The 22,187-nt window shown below is 35.8% G+C and overlaps 1 protein-coding gene across 1 annotated transcript in view; it reads left to right on the top strand.

Annotated features, from left to right (window-relative positions):
• The first annotated feature begins 8,653 nt into the window (after window positions 1–8,653).
• The window catches only part of LOC149180167 (abscisic stress-ripening protein 3-like), an 87,711-nt gene continuing 74,177 nt past the window's right edge, over window positions 8,654–22,187 (top strand). The window contains exon 1 of the mRNA XM_089418137.1: window positions 8,654–8,939. Within this exon, the coding sequence (XP_089274263.1) occupies window positions 8,742–8,939 (198 nt within the window). The 5' untranslated portion in view covers window positions 8,654–8,741. The remainder of the gene's footprint in view (window positions 8,940–22,187) is intronic.

Raw genomic sequence — 22,187 nt, 5'->3', positions numbered from 1 at the left:
GGGAGTTCATTTCAGAGGGAAACGCCTGATTCTAGTATATGATGGTTACATGTGATTTATGATGTTGATCTATGATGGTTTTGTTTTGAGCTAACCATATGTGATATGTTTATACATGATGTTTTGATCAAATAGTTAGTTTGACTTGTTGTGACATGAAGTAAACTTGATTGCAAATGTACCTTATTTACGAGCAACCAATGACATATGATTTGAAGTTATTTCAATTTATTTTGAATCTAATGAAATTTATGTGCTTAGTACAGGAAGCACGGAAATCCCTGGTTGGGTGGTTAAAATCAAATACAAGAACTAGCAGCAACAACAAAGAAATTGGAACATGCAGCAGCATGCTGGTAAAGTATTCAGGAGCAGGTCCATTGTGGGATAGTGCTACCCAATAGCATCCTTTGATTGCCATGAGCATGATATGATTGGTATGATGGTTTTAAGGTAGGTATATGCCTTGGTTTTTGTATCTTTTGATGCGAGGAAGCCTTGCTAAGGGATGGACTTTCTAGGATGGGGGTGCCTGCGAAACTTGGAAGGTGAGTGACTGCACGGAAGGGGTGGCTGGATTCCCGAGGGACTATGTAGTAGAGAAGGGAAGGTCACGGATGGATTTTCTTTGGTCATTATCATTTCCATATGCAATCATATGCACATTAGGAGTGCACCTTGGAACAATGAGCTAGTAACTGTTCATTGAGAGGAAAAGTGGTGCAGGATTGCAGAGCTGGATATCAAATGCAGATTTGACTTTGTAGTGGATTCTAGACTTCTTCGGAAGGAGGTGAACCCTGGTATTACATTGATGGTGGAGGTGTGAGCCTATGGATTCCCTTGTTGATTGATATGGGCCTCGTATCCTTTATTTTTTGGTTAATAAAATGTGTATATGTGTATATCATTGTAAATACGTAATGAGTTATGTTATAAAGATCCAATATGTGGTATGGTTTTTATCTAGTCATGTTGTCATGATGTTTTTCTTTTGAGCAGGTCATTCACTGTAAATATTGCAATGAACTGTGTTATAAAGCTCCATCGGTTGTATGTTTTGTTTTCAGTAGTCATGTTGGTTATAGGTGCCATTGAACATCGAGGACTCTGTTCCCCCAAGGGGGAGGGTTCTATAATAGCCCTAGTGAAAATTCCATGTAAAAATATCTAAATACCACGGATGATGGGACACGTATTCCAAGATTAATGGTGGGCAGGACATCCTAGTGGGTGTTCATTTGGTTGTTTATGGTTAAGGAAATGGCTAAGGCATTAAAGAGGCAAAAAGGTATTTTGGCACATGTATTTATGAAAATAATGGAAATTAGGAGAAAAAGGATTTGAAAGGTCATAGGTTGCATGTGAGGAGGAAAATGAAGGAAAATAATGGAAAATGAAAAAAATAGAGGCCTCATTAATAAAAAGGCTTCTAAGGATGAGTTGGAAAGCTTCTTCATTTCAGAGTGAACCTATTGTCAGTTCAGTTTTGGAGCTCTCTCTTTATTCTCTCTCTCTCTCTCTCTCTCATACTCTTGGAGAGTTCGATTTTTCTTGGAGCACTCTTGGTGGGTGTGGCATACTTGGATTCGTGGAACAAGAAGAAAAATGAAGAGTAGGAAAGCGTAAGAAGGCATAGACATCAACATCTACATCAAATTCACTTGCAGGTACTGAGTTGCATGTATTATTTCTTCACTAGTTTTGGGCATGCATGGCATATGCATGTGGTTTCTTGGTTGTGATCTGTCATTTGCATGGAGGATTGCCTGGATCGAGAATGGATTGCCTAGCCTTGCCATTTCTGGGATAGCCATGGCGATTGTGGATCTACTTTCATTTTTTTGTTTTGACTAGTTCCTGTGTTTCCTAAGGTGTGGGTTGAGTTACTAGTCCTAGAAACCCTGGTTCGAAAAACACTATGGAAGCCCTTGGTGGGTTGAGTTACTAGTCCTAGAAGCCTTGGTTGGACAAATGCCCTGGAAGCCATGTATAAGTTGTGGGTTGAGTTACTAGTTCTAGAAGCCTTGGTTGGACAAATGCTATGGAAGCCATGGAAGGCTTGGATGGAAACCAATCTGATGATGGTTTTTTTGGTGATGTTCGATCGTGAGGTGGAACCATTATTTGATGGCTTTAGGTGGACGGCCTCTGGAAGCCATGGATGAGTTCTTATTTATGTGTTCTATGAGATCCCACATTCATGCTTGGAATATGGAGCGAGGGTGAATGGATGAAGAGAGATTTGGCCTAGCCATTCTATGGTCGTGTGGAACGTGGTAGTCCCATCTCTGGTTCGTTAATTGCTTTCATTAATGATAAATCCATTCCCTTTATTTTCATGTGTAAAGGTATTGATGTATTTATGGATTTGATGGCTGATATGTTCCTTGTATTCATGTTCCTGTTATGCTGGTTATATGCACATTTTATGATAGCAACTATGTATGGCTCCCAGCATGTTTTTTACTTGTATGTGAATGTATAATGTGTCTATGACTTAATGGAGGATAATGCAGAAAATGACATGAGGGAAACTTGGGGCATGCCATTATGCCTTCAAAGGTAAAAAAATCCACTTTCTCCACAAATGAGAATTGAGAGTTATAACGTAAAATCAACAAGAGAGAATGAAAATGGAAGGTCATGCCGAAAGGGCCTAGACCTTCCTCAATCGACTTGCAACAATTTTGAGTGCAAGGGGAGGAAACATCCTACAAGTGGTTTGAATACATAACAAAGACTCGATATAACTACAAAGAGCCACTAGCTAAAGCAAGAAGATGAAGTGGAAGATAAGGCTCTAAGTTTATTGCTTTGGGGTGTCATTACTCTTAGTATTATTTGAATGCATGGGGTTTTTTGGCTACAACACCCCCTATTTAATGTACGAGGTGATGATGGGCTTGCAAACTTCTCCCATCCCTTAGCATGAAATTCAACGTACACATCGAGGATTATTGATCAGAGGTGATGAGGATGTTTGAATGGTCACACCTCTCTTTGCATACTTCATTTCTTTGAGGGGAATCAAGATTAATATTTTGGTTCTTACATCCCAGGTTTGCAAGATAGTCAACCACTTTATTTCCATATTGACAAGAGTGTGAGGGAAGGAGGACATGAAATTAGGGAATCAAAGAATTAATGTGAGAGATGAAGTTTTCAAGCATTTGGATTTGCTAGATATTTGACGGAGAAGATCTATTAATAAGAGTATTCTAAGTATTAGTAGCCATTTGTAAGTCTTCTTCGACTTGAAGCTTTATAAAGCCATTGATAATAGCTGAGCAAATGCATGATTCCAAAGAAAAGAATTCCATTACATTATTGTTTTTTACTTCACAACTACTAGTAAACAAAATTTTTTTACCATCATAGTTGCTATAGATACCTTTGACGCCATGATTTCCTTTTGAAGCACCATCAAAATTTAATTTGATAATCCCTACTCAAGGGATAAATATTTCAGGCGAACCAACTCCAAGATGTAAGGAAACAGGGTCCAAATGGGGAGAGATAGTAGGGGAGAGCTCAAGTCTGGGTAAAAGAGCTACTCATTTAGGCTTGCTTCCCAATCTTGTTGATTCTAGTGAGAGGATAAAATTGTTTCCTGAACGCTATGTAGGATGATTTGCCAAACCACAAAATTTATAGAGTGAGCTTGAGGTTATGATCTTCCCTTATGAGTCATAGGAGGAATTCTGGCATCATAACCCAATCTCTGTGAAAGATAAAATTATTGAACATTCCATGATAATATTGATAAAAAATAGTTATGAGGCCTGCATATTTTCTATCAAAATGCCTAAATAGCAGCAAAAATCAATCCCATATGTTCTCTGAAAAGTTGCAAGAGTTAAGGAGGTGCTCCATGTCTTCCTTGTTGGCTCTACAAAAAAAGAAAAGAAAATTGAAGGACCCTCAAACCCTTTTCTTCTAATTCTATTGTAGGAGAGATCTTAGCAGTGGTAAGACTTTAAGCCAGAGATGTTGAAGCCGACTGATGCTCATGATAAACCATTTCATTCTTTTACAAGAGCTCGATATAAATTTCCAAATCAAAACACCTAATTAAATAATGCCATACACATAAACATTGTACTAATGCATAGATAGAAAAGAAAGTAAATGTTCAATGGATAAATAGTCTTGTTTTGATGTTGAAGATGATGATGTGATTTATAATTGAAGTCACAAATTGTATGATCATCTCTATTTCAAAGGAGAATTTTCAATATTTTAATGAAAAATCATGTGGACTTATTAAGCTGACAGATGTAGTCTATATTGGAATTAAGGTTGAAGAATTTTATTTTTTCTATTAAATGAATCGCTAAGATTTCCTCTCTTGAGAATATTCTTTTGTCTTGTATATAATTGGACAAATGTAATTAGGGATTTCTAAAAGGTTTCTTAGTTACAAAATTCATAACAATTGTGTGTTTTCCATCTCCATCAACTCACGTCCTCCATCACCCATCCTAGCCATGTTAGAAATTTGAATAATGTTTTGTTTTTTGAATTCATTAGTATAGGCATTTCCTATTATATCGATAGAGGAATTTCATTTTTCTTGCCGAACAATGACATGAAAGTTTCATTTTTCTTGTTGAACAATGACATGCAAGTATCGACTTGACACGAAATTGAACCAAAATAAATTAGGTTTGTGGGAGAATACATAGATATGGGAAATATTGCAATGACTTTCAATGTGATTGTACCTTCAACATTGAGGTCATCAGTTCCATTTCTATTTCAAGGAGTGGGTTGCATGATCGCATTTATTCTCTTTTATTTTATGATGTTCCATTTCTATTTTGGGGAGTGGGTTGCATAATCGCATTTATTCTCTTTTATTTTATCATTTCATCAGAACGTGGGAGCAAAGAGTGAAGGACCTATGGCCTTGAATATGAATATTTATTTGTACAGAGCAAAGAATGGTGGTGCAGAGAAGAGAAGGGAATCCCACAATCCTCGCCATTCTTCTTATTTTGAGCTCGACAAGTGATACAGTGATATGCAACGAAACAGGTAGCTTCAAGAACCCATCATAAAGAATTTCTTGATGGCCACCTCTTGGATGACAAAATGGTTGTTGGACAGAATAATGTAGAGTATTTTTCCCGTATTCTCATAGAGGCCATGTTGTGCCATGACATTTTGGTAAACCCTATGGCAAGAATCTCGATGATAGTTGTGATAAGAACAAAAGAAGATGCCACCATATTCCATTTTTGTAATATCGCTAATATTTTTTTATTCAAAAAGAAAGAAGGCTATTGGTACATGGTAAACCATAATAAAATATTGTCAGAACACACAATAAATAACCAAAAAATAAATAACTTCTGTAAGCTTATTGGAATTATGAACCCTAGCAAGGCAATTTTAAATATTTACAGACAATAAATAACCCAAAAATACTTAATTATCCTACCAAGGTTGTTTGGATGGCATTGTTAACAATTCGAATTTATCAACATGAATATTAAAAACATACATTTCATGTTGGTCATGTGCATATTTCATACGTTGGAAATTGTGTAATTGAACTTATGAGCGCTGATTGCAATCTTTATTATTATTTTTTTCAATGTTAAGCTCAACTTTACCATTCCGGTGATGGGAAGTTCTCTTGGCATTACACGCCTTTAACCTAACGCAGGAAACATGTTCTGGAGACTTCTATGGATAAGTGGCAACTAAACTATCTTACAGCTAGCTACTGATCCACCGTTGAATTGATGTTTGATCTACGGTTGTCATGCATCAGGGTAGTTTTGGGGTAACTACCCCACACCATCTGGTGGTTCTCAGTCTCATTTGGACCCTTGCTACGTCATAGTGCCTCTGCAGCTGCCGACAAACCCTAACCAAATTTGCAGCAGAATAATAACCATGCCTTTCTAGTAACAAGTCTTTTTCTTTCCAGAACCATTGGGCTGTTACTGCTAGGTTGTTCACTTCGAGTTGTTTGAGTTTTTTTTTTTTTTTGTTTTTTAATTTCTCATAGATAATTCAACTTCTTGCAAGTAAAATTTTCTTTTTCCTTAGGATTATTTTCTTAGTTCCTAGAGTTGACAGGTCGTGCCTTCTTCTTCGAGCAACTCTACCAATAGGCCTTCATCTTAGCAACCTTATGAGTACGCGACACTTATTTTTTCTTTAATTTCTGTTTGAAATGTCCAGAAATGTTTTTAAGTGAAACTTTATGTTCTGCGCTTTACGGATTATAGTTTGGGCTAGTCGTTCATTGCTAATTCTCTTATAATTAAATGTTCAGGACGAGTAACTCACACGTTGTTACTCTTCGCTAGGGTTTTAGGAGAGGTAGCTTACTTGTGCGAGGTATTGCAACTTCGTTTAATATTCCCATTCGCGATTTCCTTCTTTTAATATGCGAGCTCCGGTATGGTGATTCTACCCTAACTGCTCTAGCCATAACTTGGCTTTGCCTATTCCACAAAGCCTAGATAGTTTCTCTGGCACTTCTGCTGCAACGAACCGGCTGAAAATAGTGCCATAAATATATAGTTAGCCTTCTGAACGTTTAAATCGCTTTAAATTGAATGAATTACATCGAAATCCTCTCTTAGGCATTTGCAAGTCATGCACATGCAAGGGGGTAAGAGTACAATAATACGATATCTACCTTACAAATTTGAGCCCGGAAAACCACTGATCCGCTGCAGGGGATTAATGATCTGCAATAGATGCGCCTCTGCCTTCGAAATACCAGCTGCATAACCTGAAAATATGAAGAAAACCCTTGTTCATGGAGCAAAATATTATCGATATAATAAATTAAGTCGATTGACGGTTCGTAAGGAAGATAGTGGACAGTGATTGCAGGATCGAACGAACAGTTGCGGCTGGCCTTGCTCAATTCAAATGACCGTTCGTAAGGAAGATAGTGGACAGTTATTGCAGGATCGAACGAACAGTCCCAGTTATTGCAGGATCGAACAGTTTCGAACGAACAGTTGCGGTTGGCCTTGCTCAATTCAAATCAACGGATAAGGATTACCTAATCGTCTAACACCAAAATCCAATGGCACATATTTTGACACGAAAGCAATTTGGGGAGTTAATCTCAGAGGGAAACGCCTTACGGCGTAAATAATATTATTATTATTATTTTTTAAAGAAAGAAATTATTTTAATGTCCATAAAAATCATCAAAAATTTTTGGGCACCCAAAGTCTTGAAGCTTGACAACTGTAACGTTGATTCCAAGAAAATTAGCCAAATTTTAACAAAATTACGCTGGAATTTCTATTGTTTTCCAAGGCAAATTTGAAGTCTCTTTAGACTAAGCTATACTTGTGTACCAAATTTTTTTTTGGAGTTGTCTATAAGTGAGACTTTTGGGAGTTTCCAGTGGATTTGTGGCTAGAATCTTGCTAAAAAAAATTATGCTCAAATCTTGATTTGTGTTGTTTAAACTGGTGTTTGACTACATATATGGATTAAGCACCTTGAAAAACCATTGGGCACTTCAATTGTGAAGAGTACTTAACCCGTCAAACTTGTGATTTCAATGAATCATAGTTGGATTCTAGACAAATTAAATTGGAAAATAAATAGAAAAAGTTTTCAAAAGATCTTATTTATAGACAACTCAATTTTTTTTAATTAAATTGAAAAATAAAAAAAACAATGAATCATTGTTAGATTTTAGACAAATTAAATTGGAAAAAAACAAAAAAGTTTTCAAAAAATATTATTTATAGACAACTTATTTTTTGTAATTAAATTCAAAAATAAAAATAGTAAAAATAAATCTTTGCCATATACTAATATTTATGAATAAAATTAAAACTTTAAAAAAGTTCTCCTTAAATAAACACGTAAAATAGAATTCAAAATTAAATTTTATATGCAAAACTCTTAAAATGGTGACTACCAACGTAATTTTAAAATAAAAATTAACAAAAGGGCTCGGTGTTTTAAAAAAACAAAACTTAAAAGCGCTTTGAGTCCCAGATATACCGTATTATCCATGACACCATAGGAACAAAAATATAAGCCATAGTCTATTTACCTTTCAAATTTGTTTGTAAATTTATGGAAAGTTAAGCAAGATTTTAATAAAATTTGGTAAAATTTTTTGTAAATTTTATTTACTGTTTTTTAGAGGTTTTAAAGTTTTTAGTTTTTTGATTTAAATTTTTAAGATTTTAAGATTTCTAATTATTAACGGCGCTAAATCTATTTCTATTATTAAAAACTAGATTCAAATATTATTAAAAACTAGATTCAAACATTTTTACAGTTAAATTTAAAAAAATAACAAATTCCAACTTTTTAAAGTTCCAAAAAAATTTGAAAGCTGGATAGACTACGCCCTCTAAACGTATGTGGTCTCTTGCTGGACACATCATGAAAAACGGACTCATTCATTCACGTCTCTATCCATATCATCACTGGTTATTAGTCCCTCCATACTTTGACAACTCATGACGTGTAACATTTGGTCAAACCTACCATTCTCGAGAACAGACATCGTGAAATTTTTGACAGTTGATATGTCAGGGGTCCCACACTCTTAACGTCCCCAGTCGGCGCGCTTTACACCGGCCATTGATGTTTCTTTAACATCCAGCGCCGCTCCGGTTATATAATCAACGCCTGTTTATCTCATTTGCACAGTTAAGCCATTTCTGTTCGTTTGAACCCTCAGAATATATCGTTGTGTTTACTCTGTCTTTGAGATCTCTGCTTTGGGGAAGATGTCGGACGAGAAGCAGCACCACCATCTGTTCCACCACCACAAGGAAGATGGCGGTGAGCAGGTGATTGAGAGCACAGATGTCTATGGTGCTGGCAATGTTGATGAGTACGAGAAGGCCAAAAAGGAAGAGAAGCATCACAAGCACATGGAGCATCTGGGTGAAATGGGAACTGTGGCTGGTGGAGCTTTTGCATTGGTAACTTTTTTATTTTTTAGATGGTCGATTTTGATTTTGCTATTGTTTATCAGTTTTTAGAATATTTTTAAAATATGTAATTAGCATAAATTTAAAATCCTATTTGCAAGGTTTTAGGTAAAAACTTTGTTATATCAAAGGTAAAATATTTGCTATATTAGTGTTTCAGCTTAAGGATTTATGAAAAGTTTCTACGAGGTTATACTATTTATTAAAAAAGTAAAATCTCAGAGCTGAATTTCTATTATAAAAAATTATATATATGATGATTTAAATTTAAGGTTTAAAATTTGAAAAAAATCAAGATAATTAAAAGGCTGTTTTAATATTTTGTATTTATGATTTAAAAATATTTTTTGTATTTGTAAAATTTATATATAAGTAAATTATTTTTTAAAAAGAAATCAGTTAAAATATTGATTTAATAATTAATTAATTTTGAATTATTTTAATTATGAATATATCAAACACATTAATATTATTTTTTTTTTATTACGTCTAAAGACTTATTCTACAACTCAATATGAGGGAGATGTGTGATTCTAAGGATATTCAACTTTAAGTTGAAATTTGTTTCCTTTAAAATAAAAATGAAATATTCTTTAGATAAAAAAATGTCAATTATAATAAAAAACAAGCATGAATAGACATGTTTGGTATGAAGGAGATGTGATAAAACTAGCAATTGCCCAAAATGGTGCAAAGGGACACCGATAGGATGCTAAATTGGAGAAATTGTGTTTTGATTTTAACTAAAAATTGTTAGATTAAATATAGGTTTTAGGTTGTGATGTGAATATACCAGTGATACAGTTAAAAGGTTAGAGAATTGTTTCAACAGTATTAAACTCCAAGGTCACAAAATTTGGAGCTTTTACAAAAAGTCCTTAAAAAATTACAACCAAGATTCATAGAGTAGCCCTTGACCACACCTAAACTCTAACTGTTTACATATTCATGGCCGAAAATTTATGTTTTCGGTAAATAAAACTCTATACTTGAGGGTTGTTATCATTACAAACGTCAAGCTCAAAATATAGACAAACCCTATCCATTGGTTGTGACAATATTTATAATTCATGAACATTATTTGGGAGCATTATATAGACAAAATTGCTTTGGCTTCCTTTTAAAATATGATTTAACCATCAATAGAATTGCAAAAACAATATTTATAATTCACGGACATTATTTGGGAGCATTGTATAGACAAAATTGCTTTGGCTTCCTTTTAAAATATGATTTAACCAACAATAGAAGTGCAGACGGATTGAGCTTAACATCCTTGTAATAGGGACCATTTATTAGTTTGTATTCAAGCGCTCCCATTATTCGTGATTTACAAACAAGGAATTCATAAGCCTTTTTAGAAGTATTGTGTCCTTTGACGATGATGATGTCTAATTCGGAAACTATATGAGGTAAGTAGTTGGCAATAGTAGTGATTTCCTGGGGAAGTTGATTTTATGGTTATATTTGTATTGCCCACCGTGAGCATGAATAACTTGTACAATCGGGTTGACACATGCAATGAGCATTTCTTCAACTTGCGTTAAATTAGAAAGGACAAGTGGTTGTGTGTTGGGGTCCATGTTGTTTGAATGAGAAAAACGATATGGAGGCCTAGATGAGGCGCAATAACAACAAGAAAGATTGTCATGTAGAAGTTGTGTTTCCATGCCTGGGTATGATTCTTTGCATATTGTGCAAACATGCATGAGAGAAAGTTTAGCTATCCTTTGTCGAAATTGATGATGCTCATCATTGAGGCGGGAGTTGTTTTGGGTTTGAAAAAGGTCAGGTGAGTTGGCTTGCACATTTGGGGGAGCACACGAAGTGGGAGGGGAAGTAGGTGGGGCATAAGGGTTTTTTCTTTTTTCATAAAGTAGTCGTCATCGTGCATTTATTGTGTCTCTGTTATGTGCATAAAGGAGATGTATTCATGCATTTTTATCTGCATTGTCCCTGTTGGATGGCATATCTAAGCAAGTACAAATAATTTATTATTAGAATGGAGGTATAAGTAAATTATAGAGAAGTATAAATGAAGTGTACATGCATAGAAAATAAATCATGAATCTTTACATTTTAAAAATAGTTTATATAATAAAGAGAAAAAGCTAGCATTGTTAGGAAAAGAGTGTGTCCATGACATGCTTGAAAGTTTACAAAGATACATGATAGATTTGTGTGAAAATTCGTTATGGTAGCCTTGAAAGTCACAATCAATACACTAAGATATTGAAATTTTGTTTTCTTTTAATTGAACATGTTTGACATATAACATGAATAGTTTAAAAGCAAATATTCAATGTATAGACATGTAGACATTGTACATATATTGCTATGTATTTTCTATTAAATCGAAGAACTAATGTATTACAAAAGCATGGATATCCATGTACAAAATGGAAGAGATCTTTGGTGGCATGAAGAGATCTCAAAGGTGACATATAGTAGATCATTGTACATCAGACATTTCTTGTATGTCTTGGAGGACCTCTTTGGATGCCGAGTGTAATGAATTTCGTTACAGTTAACCAAAATTGTTTGTAAATGCTCAACACCATTGAAAAAGTTTGTTTTGATGGAAAGTGTTAAGAGGAAAATATGACCATTCCACAAATTTCTTGGACATCAGATGCTTCAAGGGAAATAAGAAACACATCTTTTGTTGTAACACCCATGAGCTCATTTCTAGCATTGTTGAAAAATATCACATTGTCTAAGTATCGAGTGTGATCATGTAATTCAATTCTGAGTTTGTAACAATAGTCACATTCTGGGAAGTCACCATTACATTTTGTGCAGTGCCACATATTGTTAGAATGGTGCATCACTTTTTTCATGCATTGCTTGCCATTGAAACTTAATGGGCATGTAAGATAGTAGAAATAGCCCATTTGAAGAGCAGTTATAGTTGTACAAATAGGAACCCATATTGTTTTCTCAAAAATTTCAATGCAATAAATGGTGTGAATCATTTTCCATTCTCGGGCTCACTTAGTAGTAATGTTGTAGTTTCTACTCAAAAATGGAGAGGAAGAATTGAAGTCTGTTTCACAGAACCATGTTTGAAGTTCTTGAGTTTCTTCAATGTTTGGATTTATGATAAGATTGCTGCTGAAGACAACCCCTATGGTAATTTCGTTGAATTCAGATACACAACTTCCTTTGATTGCAAGAAATGGTTGGTTGTCAAAGGAGAGCAACTTAGTAAGTTTCTTCCCTTTAGATTCACAATGATCTCCCCATAATGTTACATCAATGCTAAATCCTGACATGTCCTTTAATGTGAGGGTTTTCCTAATTGTTTAAGTTCCATCCCCTCATCATATTGTCGAGGCAGGTGAGGTGGAACTAACAATACCAATAACATCAACATTCATATTCGAGCTTGCAGACTTGATTTCATTGATGGTTTTGAAATGGAAGCATTGATAAGGAAAATTTGGATCATACTGTGTATATGGCTTGATAGTGGATGCATAAAAAAAAATATCCGATTTGTTCTTTAGATGGTTGGACTTTGGGTTTGTTTCTTTTACTGTGCTATTCAAAACAATTTATAGTTGCCCAACTTATATTAGATTATAAAAGGATTCAGCCAACTCGGTGAATACAGAAAGGTGGATTTCATCTCTATCCCGATCAATGAGGTCAAAGCCAAAGAATTTTCCTGAGCCACACGCGTTGTTGTAAGTCCTCAACGTTGTCTTCACAATTTCTCTACCTTGTATCGACCAATATATTTGATATGGGTTCAATGCCTTGAATGAGATAGTTGTAGGTGTGGATGTATTCGATGGAGTTATTGCAGAGGGCAAACCTTCTTGTGATAAAGAAGAGCTAGTTTGGGATGTGCTTGCCTTTGCATGTAGTCGTGTTGATGAGTCTTTAGTCAGTGTTTTTCAATGTCTTACAACCTTAAGCTCAAGAACTCGTATTGACCTTGTGGAAATGGAAGAAGAAGAAGTTAATTTAGTATTCATTAGTTTTTTTGGGTGATGCAGGAAGAGAAAAAAGAGACATAAGTACGAAGGAAACTGAAGACAAATTTTGGGCCTTACAAAGAGTGTTGAAAGACTGTGAAAGCTATTTTCTTAAGCAAAATGATCGAGCCGAATTGGATGTCCTAAGATGCAACTTTTCCAATAAATGCAACTAATAGTAGAGTCTGGTGTTGATGTGTTCCATTAGAGAGGGTAATGTGGAAGTGTGAGGATGTAGTTATTAATGAGGTAACAAAGCTTATGTCAATTATTTGGAGTTGTGGTTGAATTTTCGTACAACCATTCAACAACATAGAAATGGCATTATTAATCAAGGCCAACTCCATTATTTCAACACGTTACAAGCTTTGTTTGTGAAGATAAGCATGTAATTCTATTAATGCAGTGGAAGAGATATTAAAACATAGAACTGTAAGTTATACAAGCGAAGCATGAAATACAATGGAAAAGTAAATCTTCTATAATTGCAAATTAGAATTCCTTCAGCAAGGATATCAAGAATAGTGGCATAATGCAAGTTCCAACATTTTTTGTTTTTGTCTTTATTTTGGTTGGGATATAAACCACCCAATTTTCCATCTAGAGTGTGTGATTGAAACTCTGGGATGTGTTGCATTTTGTACTCCTAGAAGGGTATGTTGAAGATCAAAAATTGACCAGTTGCCTTGAAACTCCCTCTGATCTAAACATCGACCATGCTCCAATGCACTCCAACTGCTCCTATGTATTCTATTAATTATTGAATCATAATTTCTTTTAGAATAATTTAATTTCCTTTTGGTCTGTAGACTGAACAAGAGGCATCCTTGCCATCTCCCTGGACCTGTTCAAAGTGTACATTTTCTTCTATGGTTTGGCATGCATGCAACCCTGTAAATATTTGTTGTGTGTGTAAAGAGAGAAGTTTATGATGTCTTTTCGTGTGTATAAACAAAGTTGAATAGGGTTTCCTTCTGCAGTTTGTAAACAAAGACGCACAGGGGTGCTTTCTCCTATGGCTAAATAGAAGAAAGCAGAGCAGGGTATTTTATTGTGTTAGACTTTATTTTCATGTGTATAAACAAAGCTAAACAAGGGTGACTTCTGCAGTTTGTAAACAGAGTTACACAAGGGTGCTTTCTCATGTGGCTAAACATAACAAAACAGAGTAGGGTATTTTACTGTGTACATTTACAGTAATGTGTGCACATTCTAGGAATAGACAAAATTTCCTAAGAGCTCCTACCTAGAGTTGATTTAGAACACAATGATTTGCAGAATGTTGAAGCTTACAATTAAAACACATGTATAGTTTATGAGAATACAAGTGGTCTTAAACAAATATAATATTTAGAGAGGCATGAATGTTCCTTCTTAAGCTCTTCACACAAAATGCAGAGGCATTGTTTGATAGCAGAATGTAAAAGATGTAAATCAACCAGAAATAAACATATCATATTCCATTGTAACAAAATAGTATAACATATCATATTCGAGCACTACATACTAGTATAATATGAACATTTATATTATTCAACTGTGTCAATGGAAAGTATTCACTATGAAAGCACAAAAAATCATAAATTATAGATGACAGTGGAAATAATACCAACTATGACCTTCACTCTTTGTACTCTTGCCACTCCATGTGTATCAAGCAATCCTGTCACATATTTTCTTTTAAGGCTAAAAATATTCATAATTAAATGAAGTTTGATTGATGTAGCTTTTCTTCTATGGTTGGGCATGCATGTAGCCTTGTAAACATTTGTTGTGTGTGGAAAGAGAGAAGTCTATGTCATCTTTTCCTATGTGTAAACAAATCTAAACAGGGGTGTCTTCTACAGTTTGTAAACAAAGCTGCACAGGGGTGCTTTCTCCGGTGGCTAAACAAAAAAAAGTAGAGCTGAGTATTTTACTGTGTTAAAACAACATTTTTTTTTAAACATAGAAGAAACTGGGTATTTTGGTGTGGTTAAAAAAGGAGCAACAATTTTGGTTTTTGTAAAGAGAATTTATCATTTTGACTTATGTATGCTCTGTTTTGATATTTATTTATTTATTTATTATCTATCTTACTCTATTTTCTATTTTTTATCCTCTACCTCTTCCTTCAGTTGGTATCAGATCCAAGGGTTATTAGAGCTTAACAAGGAGTCAAGATTGTGAAACAACAAGTAAATCCTAAATTTGATTAAGGGAATTTCACTAATTTAAAAAGAGGGTCAGGGATCTTCAACTTACTGTAACAAATAAAAGGAAGGTGGTGATGCTTGGATGCCCTATGGAACTTTGATTAGGATAGTAGGTTTCTGCATTATAACCTTTCCTAATTATTCAACGAGAACTCAATCCTTCAGATCCATAAGAAGTGGTTTCTTGGACTGATCAACAACCTTGGAGTCTACCTTGATGGGTATCACATGCCTCTATAATTCACGAGGTGGATTTGAGACCTTGTGATCTAGGTGGATATTGGTGGCCACTTGCCAAGTCCACTTGGACCCCCACCATTGTTTCTTTCAGCTTTTCAATTTCCTTAATTGTAGCACAATTTACTATTTTTAGCAATTTTCTGGGTCTTGAAATTCTGGAGCTATTTTGAGGCCCTAAACGATGTTTTTTGCTCGGATAGATCTTTCTAACGAGATATTGTACACATCAAACGGAGATCGTATGCCAAAGTTACGACCCGAGGAAGTTGATGTACCAATTTACCCAAACGGGGCCCACAGTTTGGCATTTCATCTTCTAGGATTAGGTTTTTGGATGTTTAGATTTTCCATTGTTTCTCAACAATAAATAGGCCTTCGAGCCTCATTGTAACATAGTTCAGAGGCATGTAGCCGCCACATCTCTTCTCAAAGATAAGCTACCATCGCCCTAGCTGGTTTATTTCCATTTCTATTTGTAAGCATATTTGAGTATTTTACATTAATGAAATGAAGTGTTATTTCCGCTGCATCTTTGTGTTTATGGTTATCTCTATAATTTTTTGCGTTCTTGTTTAAATCTGGATCAATGGTATCAGAGGGGTCTGATTTTTCTCTGTTTTTCTTTGCATGTCCCCAACGAGGTCGGGATATAAGGAGTTAGGGCTTGAACTGGTCAAACCTTTGCAAGACTAGCCTCGCAAATCCTGATGGCCTCCCATGGCGGATGAAAAGAAAGACAAGGGGGTAGGAGATTGTATCAAAATCTTGCTAAAAAAAGCCCTCGAGCAAAAGAGGAACATGATGATGGACAACTTTGCCTAGATCCTTCAGCGGCCACCCAGAGGTGATGCATCAGCTTCCAATAGCTACTCTAGAAATGCCACACCCTTTAAGGTACAAGTTAATTTTTAAATCCCCATATTCAAGGGTCAAATAGACGTAGATGCCATAGATAAATGGTTAAATCTGCTAGAAGGGTATTTTTCTGTTCATGAATTTTCGAGTCGGGGAAAGATTGTTTTCGCTCTTCTCAAAGCAGCCCCCCACATCAAGGACTGGTGGGAAACCTACTGCGAGCAGAAGGATAAAAGTACGGGCTCACTATTTTCAGCTGCACCCACTTGGAATTCATTCCGGGATGCCATCAAGGAGCAGTACTACCCTGTCAAGAGCTATGAGGAAAAATACATAAAATGGACCACGCAGTGACAGGGAAGGGACCAAGGTGTGACGGAGTTCACAAACATTTTTCATACCCTTTGCACACAATTGGGTATCAAGGATTCTGAGCTAAATTTGGTACTCAAATACTGCGACTACCTACACAGGTACATCCAAGAAGAGATGGAGTTCCTGAACATCTCCTCGCTCGACACGACATACCGATATGCTATCAAAATTGAGCAGAAGTTTAAATAGAAGAAGCGAGACTTTGGTTCTGCGAATCCAAAGACTGAAGGACAAAGCCAAGGCGGGGTGACCCAAGACAACCCGTCAAAGCCACAAGAGAAGAACAACACCACGAAATCAAAGAAGGACAAAGGAAATTGGTGTGAGTTCCATAAGAGCCCCACTCACAACAAAAGTGAGTGTCGGACCAAGCAGTCATTGGTGGCCGAGTTGAAGGCTTCAGAATCAGATGCATGCTCTAACCTTGAGTCAGAACCCGATAAGGGGAATGGAAAAGGGAAGCAGATCATTGATGCAGAGCCCAACATCACTGTTGCCATTGCCAAGATCTAGAAGAATGAGCCCAAAGACCCAAAGGAGGGGGAGAATCTTTTCCACTCACAAATGTGGGTGAAGGGTTCACCGTTGCAATTCATTGTTGACAGTGGGAGCCAAAAGAAGCTCATTTTAGCAGAGGTCATGAAGCGGTTGGGCCTACCGACTACACCACACCCTAGTTGTACAGTTTTAGGTGGCTTCATGAAGGAAGAGATCTCCAAGTCCGCTAGCAATGATGCCTTCCATACAACATCAAGCCCTTCACAGATGAGGTATTGTGTGATGTCACACCTCTGGATGTTTGTGATGTATTATTAGGCTAACCATACTTGTGGAGGAGACATTTTGTGTATGAGTCAAGGCCTCACACTGTTATTATTTCTTTGGGTAATTCATTATATAGGATACCGAGGTAGCCCCACCTAGCACCACCTCTTTGATCGTTGCTAAGAAAGGCAGCAAGCTCATCTCACAGACTAGGAAATTTATTTTTTGTCTGGTTCACTCCCAAAGTAAGAGGAAGATCGTCGCCACATCCATGACCCCTGCAAAGGCTTCCTCCACGCAGTAGCAGCAGCAGAGGGATACGGTCATGAAAGAACACAGGAACAACTTCTCCTCACCCACAGGGGCACCACACAAGTCTCAGGTGGGCGACAAAGTTTGGTTACATCTGAAGAAAGAACGCCTTACCAGAACCTATCAGAAGCTCATACCACTCTGACATGGTCCTTACACCATTAACAAGGTTGTGGGAAACAATGCTTTGGAGCACAACATTCCCCCATTCATTCGCTTGCACCGAGTGTTCAATGTGGACTGCCCTCTACCATGCTTCCCACCATTACTAGACACATCCGACATTGCAGAACAACTGACACCCACATAGTTAAATCCAGATTGCATGTAACAAGCTACAACTGATCAGATCATGGACACGCAGATCATGCACACTCACCAGAAGAATATCCAACTGTATCGAGTTTTCAAAGTAGGCCAACTCCTTCACCAAGGCAAGTGGCTCACTAGGGACCAAGTTCAGCAGAAGTTTCTTCATCTCATGGAGGAACTCAATGCAATGGGGACCATTGCTTCCTAAGGGGGGAGGAATGATCTAGGTGGATATTGGCGGCCACGTGCCAAGCCCACTTGGACCCCCACCATTGTTTCTTTTAGCTTTTCAGTTCCCTTAATTGTAGCATATTTTACTATTTTTAGCAATTTTTCGGGTCCTGAACTTCCGGAGCCATTTTGAGGCCCTAAATGACGTTTTTTAGGAAAATTGGGAGCATCAAACAGAGATCGTATGCCAAAGTTATGACCCCGGGAAGTTGATGTACCAATTTACCCAAACGGGACCCATAGTTTGGCATTTCATCTTCTAGGGTTAGGTTTTTGGATGTTTAGGGTTTTCCATTGTTTCTCAACAATAAATAGGCCTTCGAGCCTCATTGTAACACAGTTCAGAGGCATGTATTCGCCACATCTCTTCGCAGAGATAAGCTGCCATCGCCCTAACTGGTTTATTTCTATTTCTGTTTGTAAGCATATTTGAGTATTTTACAATAATGAAACGAAGTATTATTTCCACTGCATCTTTGTGTTTATGGTTATCTCTATAATTTGTTGCATTCCTGTTTAAATCCGGATCACCTCGTCTCTCCTCAAATTTGGAGTTGAAAACTTCAGTCTATGATCATATTATTCAAGCACTAAAAACTAGTATAATATGAAAATTTATATTATTCCACTATGTCAATGGCAAGTATTCAAACTGAAAGCACAACAAGTCATAATTTATAGATGACAGTTGAAATAATACCAATTTCAAACTTCACTCTTTGTACTATTTCCACTCCATGTGTATCAAGCAACCCTATCACATATTTTCTTTTAAGGCTGAAACTATTCATAATTAAATGAAGTTTGAGTGATGTACCTTTCGTTCTATGGCTGGGCATGCATGCAACCTTGTAAATTTTTGTTTTGTGTGTAAAGAGAGAAGTTTATGTTGTCTTTTCATGTGTGTAAACAAAGATGAACAAGGGTGCCTTCTGCAATTTCTAAACAAAGCTACACATGGGTGCTTTCTCCTATGGCTAAGAAAAACAAAGCAAAGCAGGGTATTTTACTGTGTTAGAACAACATAGTGTTTTTTTTAAACAGAGAAGAAACTGGGTATTTTGATGTGGTTAAAAAATGAGTAGCAGTTTTTGTTTTTGTAAAGAAAATTTCTCATCTTGACTTATGTATGCTTTGTTTTGATATATATATATATATATATATATATATATATATATATATATATATATATATATATATATATATATATATATATATATATATATATATATATATATATATGTGTGTGTGTGTGTTTCATTTCCATTATTCCAGTGATATATTGCCTAGATTGCAAAGGCAATATTAAATTAAGTAGTTCCTTTCCCCCATCCCTACAATGATGTGGAATTACCATCAGAGGCATGCCATGGAAGATTGTGTTTGACACGACTAGAAGCCCTGGTCTTACATATAATATTCAAGAATTGAAATGGCCATGTTATTAGTCTCATACAATAGTTGTGTCTTTCTAATTAATCTTATAGCATGATGCTAAAAACGTTTTTATATCCACAAATATAAGCCATTTTTCCCTAGAGAAACAAAATGCTTCACTGAAAATAGAAAATAAAAAATTACGTTTTGCCTTGGCAAGGCGACCTAACATATAGTAAGCACACAACCCATATTAGGGATTGACTTTTACCCTGATAGAAAAAATCATCTGAAAACACCTTTCAGGCTACAAAGAACCACCACAATAGGCAAAGGATTTGAGAGCATATATCATGCATGTTGCTTGCTTGATTGCTTCATCAAAGCTAAATTTTGTGGTTGTGCGTTCAGAAATGAGGCCTTGATAGGATGATTAATATCCCCTATTACTGATTTGTTAATGTCAAACTCCTCAAAATGATTCTCCTTCATCTTAGGGTGTCATCTTGTCTTTCAGGATCATAAGAATGAACCAAATTATAATACAAATGGAAACACCAATTCAAAAGTAGAAAAACAAAGTTATCTCAAATAGGTCAATAATACAAAGAAGGGATAAGCATTTTTAGAGCATGACAAATTTGGACAAGCTTAGGAGTGAGACACGAAAGGCTCGATCATGTATTCTTTATAGTAAAACAAAAGAAAGTGTGGTGAACAATTGAATTGAAGCCTACAAACTTTGATATCTTTAAATAGAAATCAGGAATGCATAATTATTCCATGACTTCCTTTGAATCCTAAAGAGAATACCTTGTAATCAGGAGCATAGAACAACGTCAAAAATTGAAATGCAACAAAAAAAATGGTCACTATCCTAATGCTCTCTAGTCCCACAATTCCAATGAGTCTAAATGGATATCATAAAGGAAATCTCGTTGCATATATATTGTAGACCCCAAATTGTCCTTAAGGTACTAAAGATCCAATTATTGGACCTCAAGGCATACAAATTAAGGATAAACATTTTGTTCTCAAAATTCAATGACTCAAGGAAAGACAACCCGAATGGAAAATATTTCATCCTCAAAACTTGAAAGTCAATGGGTCTCTGTTGTTTAACATCACCAATAATCTCTACAAGAACACATTCCATCCACGAAATGATGGAAACAGATTGCATCCCTCACAATAATTTCTTGCCCCATAAGCTTGGAAATGAACTTGGAGGCATGGTGGTAATCACCACAGACAAATATTTTTGGTTATTCTTATGGTTGTTCCAGGGCCGGTGTTGAGAAGCCAAAAAGTAATTGCCAACCTATCACTATTCTAGAAATCTCTCCCTCCTAGATATCATGCAATACAAAGCTTGTGTCAGAAATATAACCTGCCTCCTTCATTTGTTCTTCTACCTTTTCCAAAATTGCATAAATTTCTTCTAATTGTGGGTGTGATTTGTCTCCTACAAAAAAATCATGGGTCTTGTTCTTCCACTCAATACTGTTGCATCCAAGAGTCTTTTTCATTCCCCTCTCTTTCATCATTGTTCTCACTTTTTCAACACCACCATACCTTCCAGATGTAGCGTAGATAGTTGGAAAAAGTATATAATATCCATAATTTTCAGTTTCTAGCTCAAACAAATGTTTTGCAACCATTTCTTCTAGATTAGTGTTTTGATGTATTCTCCAAGTACCAAGAAAGCCCCCCCACAAACCAGCATAAGGGTTAAATGGAATCTTTTTTACAAATTCATATGCATTGTCCAATTTTCCAGCTCGTCCAAGAAAGTCAACAAAACATGCATAATGCTCTAATATAGGCATTATATGATAATCTCTAACCATAGAAGCAAATAATTGCAACCCTTCATCCACCAGGTCTGCATGGTTGCATCAAAACAAGATAGCAATGAAGGTCGCATAATCTCGCTTTGTTCCTGCCTTCCACATTTTATACAAGATGTCAAGGGAATTCTCATCGTATCCATGGATTCCATAGCCTGCAATCATTACATTCCAAAAAAATAGAACCCTAAAAGACAGAGACCAAAGAAAAAAAATAAAAATGAATGTTCTGGGGAGAGACAAAAAGGAATGTTATGTGGAGATATAGTAACATAGTATTCAAAAATTTCCTAAAACCTCACTGGACAAAACAGGTCAAAAGAGAATGTGTCAGATTAGGAGTTTAAATCATGCATAATTTATAAATGTATGTTCATGCTATGGTTAGATTATGAGTTCCCAAGTTATGTACAACCCCACATCTCAGAAACAAAAAACCATAGGATACTCGAAAAAAAATCAAATGCTCTGGAGAGATAGTAACATAGTATTCCAAAAGTTCCTAATACCTAACAAGACAGGGTGTATCATAAGGAAACATGTTAGAATAGGAGTTTATTTTCTGAATACTGAGAGACCTAGGAAAAAAGAACCAATTCTTGTGAGAGAACATTATTTTTATAAATTTTTACTTAGAATAACTTAAACTCACAACTTAATAAGCATTAGAACCATGGTTCAAATTTGTTCCATAGGTAAATGTTTGCAAGAAAAATTCTTCATTCATGCTGAAACCTAATGATA

Source organism: Pinus tabuliformis, chromosome 3_2, assembly GCF_031772625.1.
Source record: "Pinus tabuliformis cultivar Carrire ecotype Pingquan chromosome 3_2, CPIR1, whole genome shotgun sequence".
Classification (NCBI taxonomy): Eukaryota; Viridiplantae; Streptophyta; class Pinopsida; order Pinales; family Pinaceae; genus Pinus; species Pinus tabuliformis.
The sequence above is the reverse complement of the archived record's forward strand: the minus strand, read 5'-3'. Positions and strand labels throughout refer to the sequence as shown.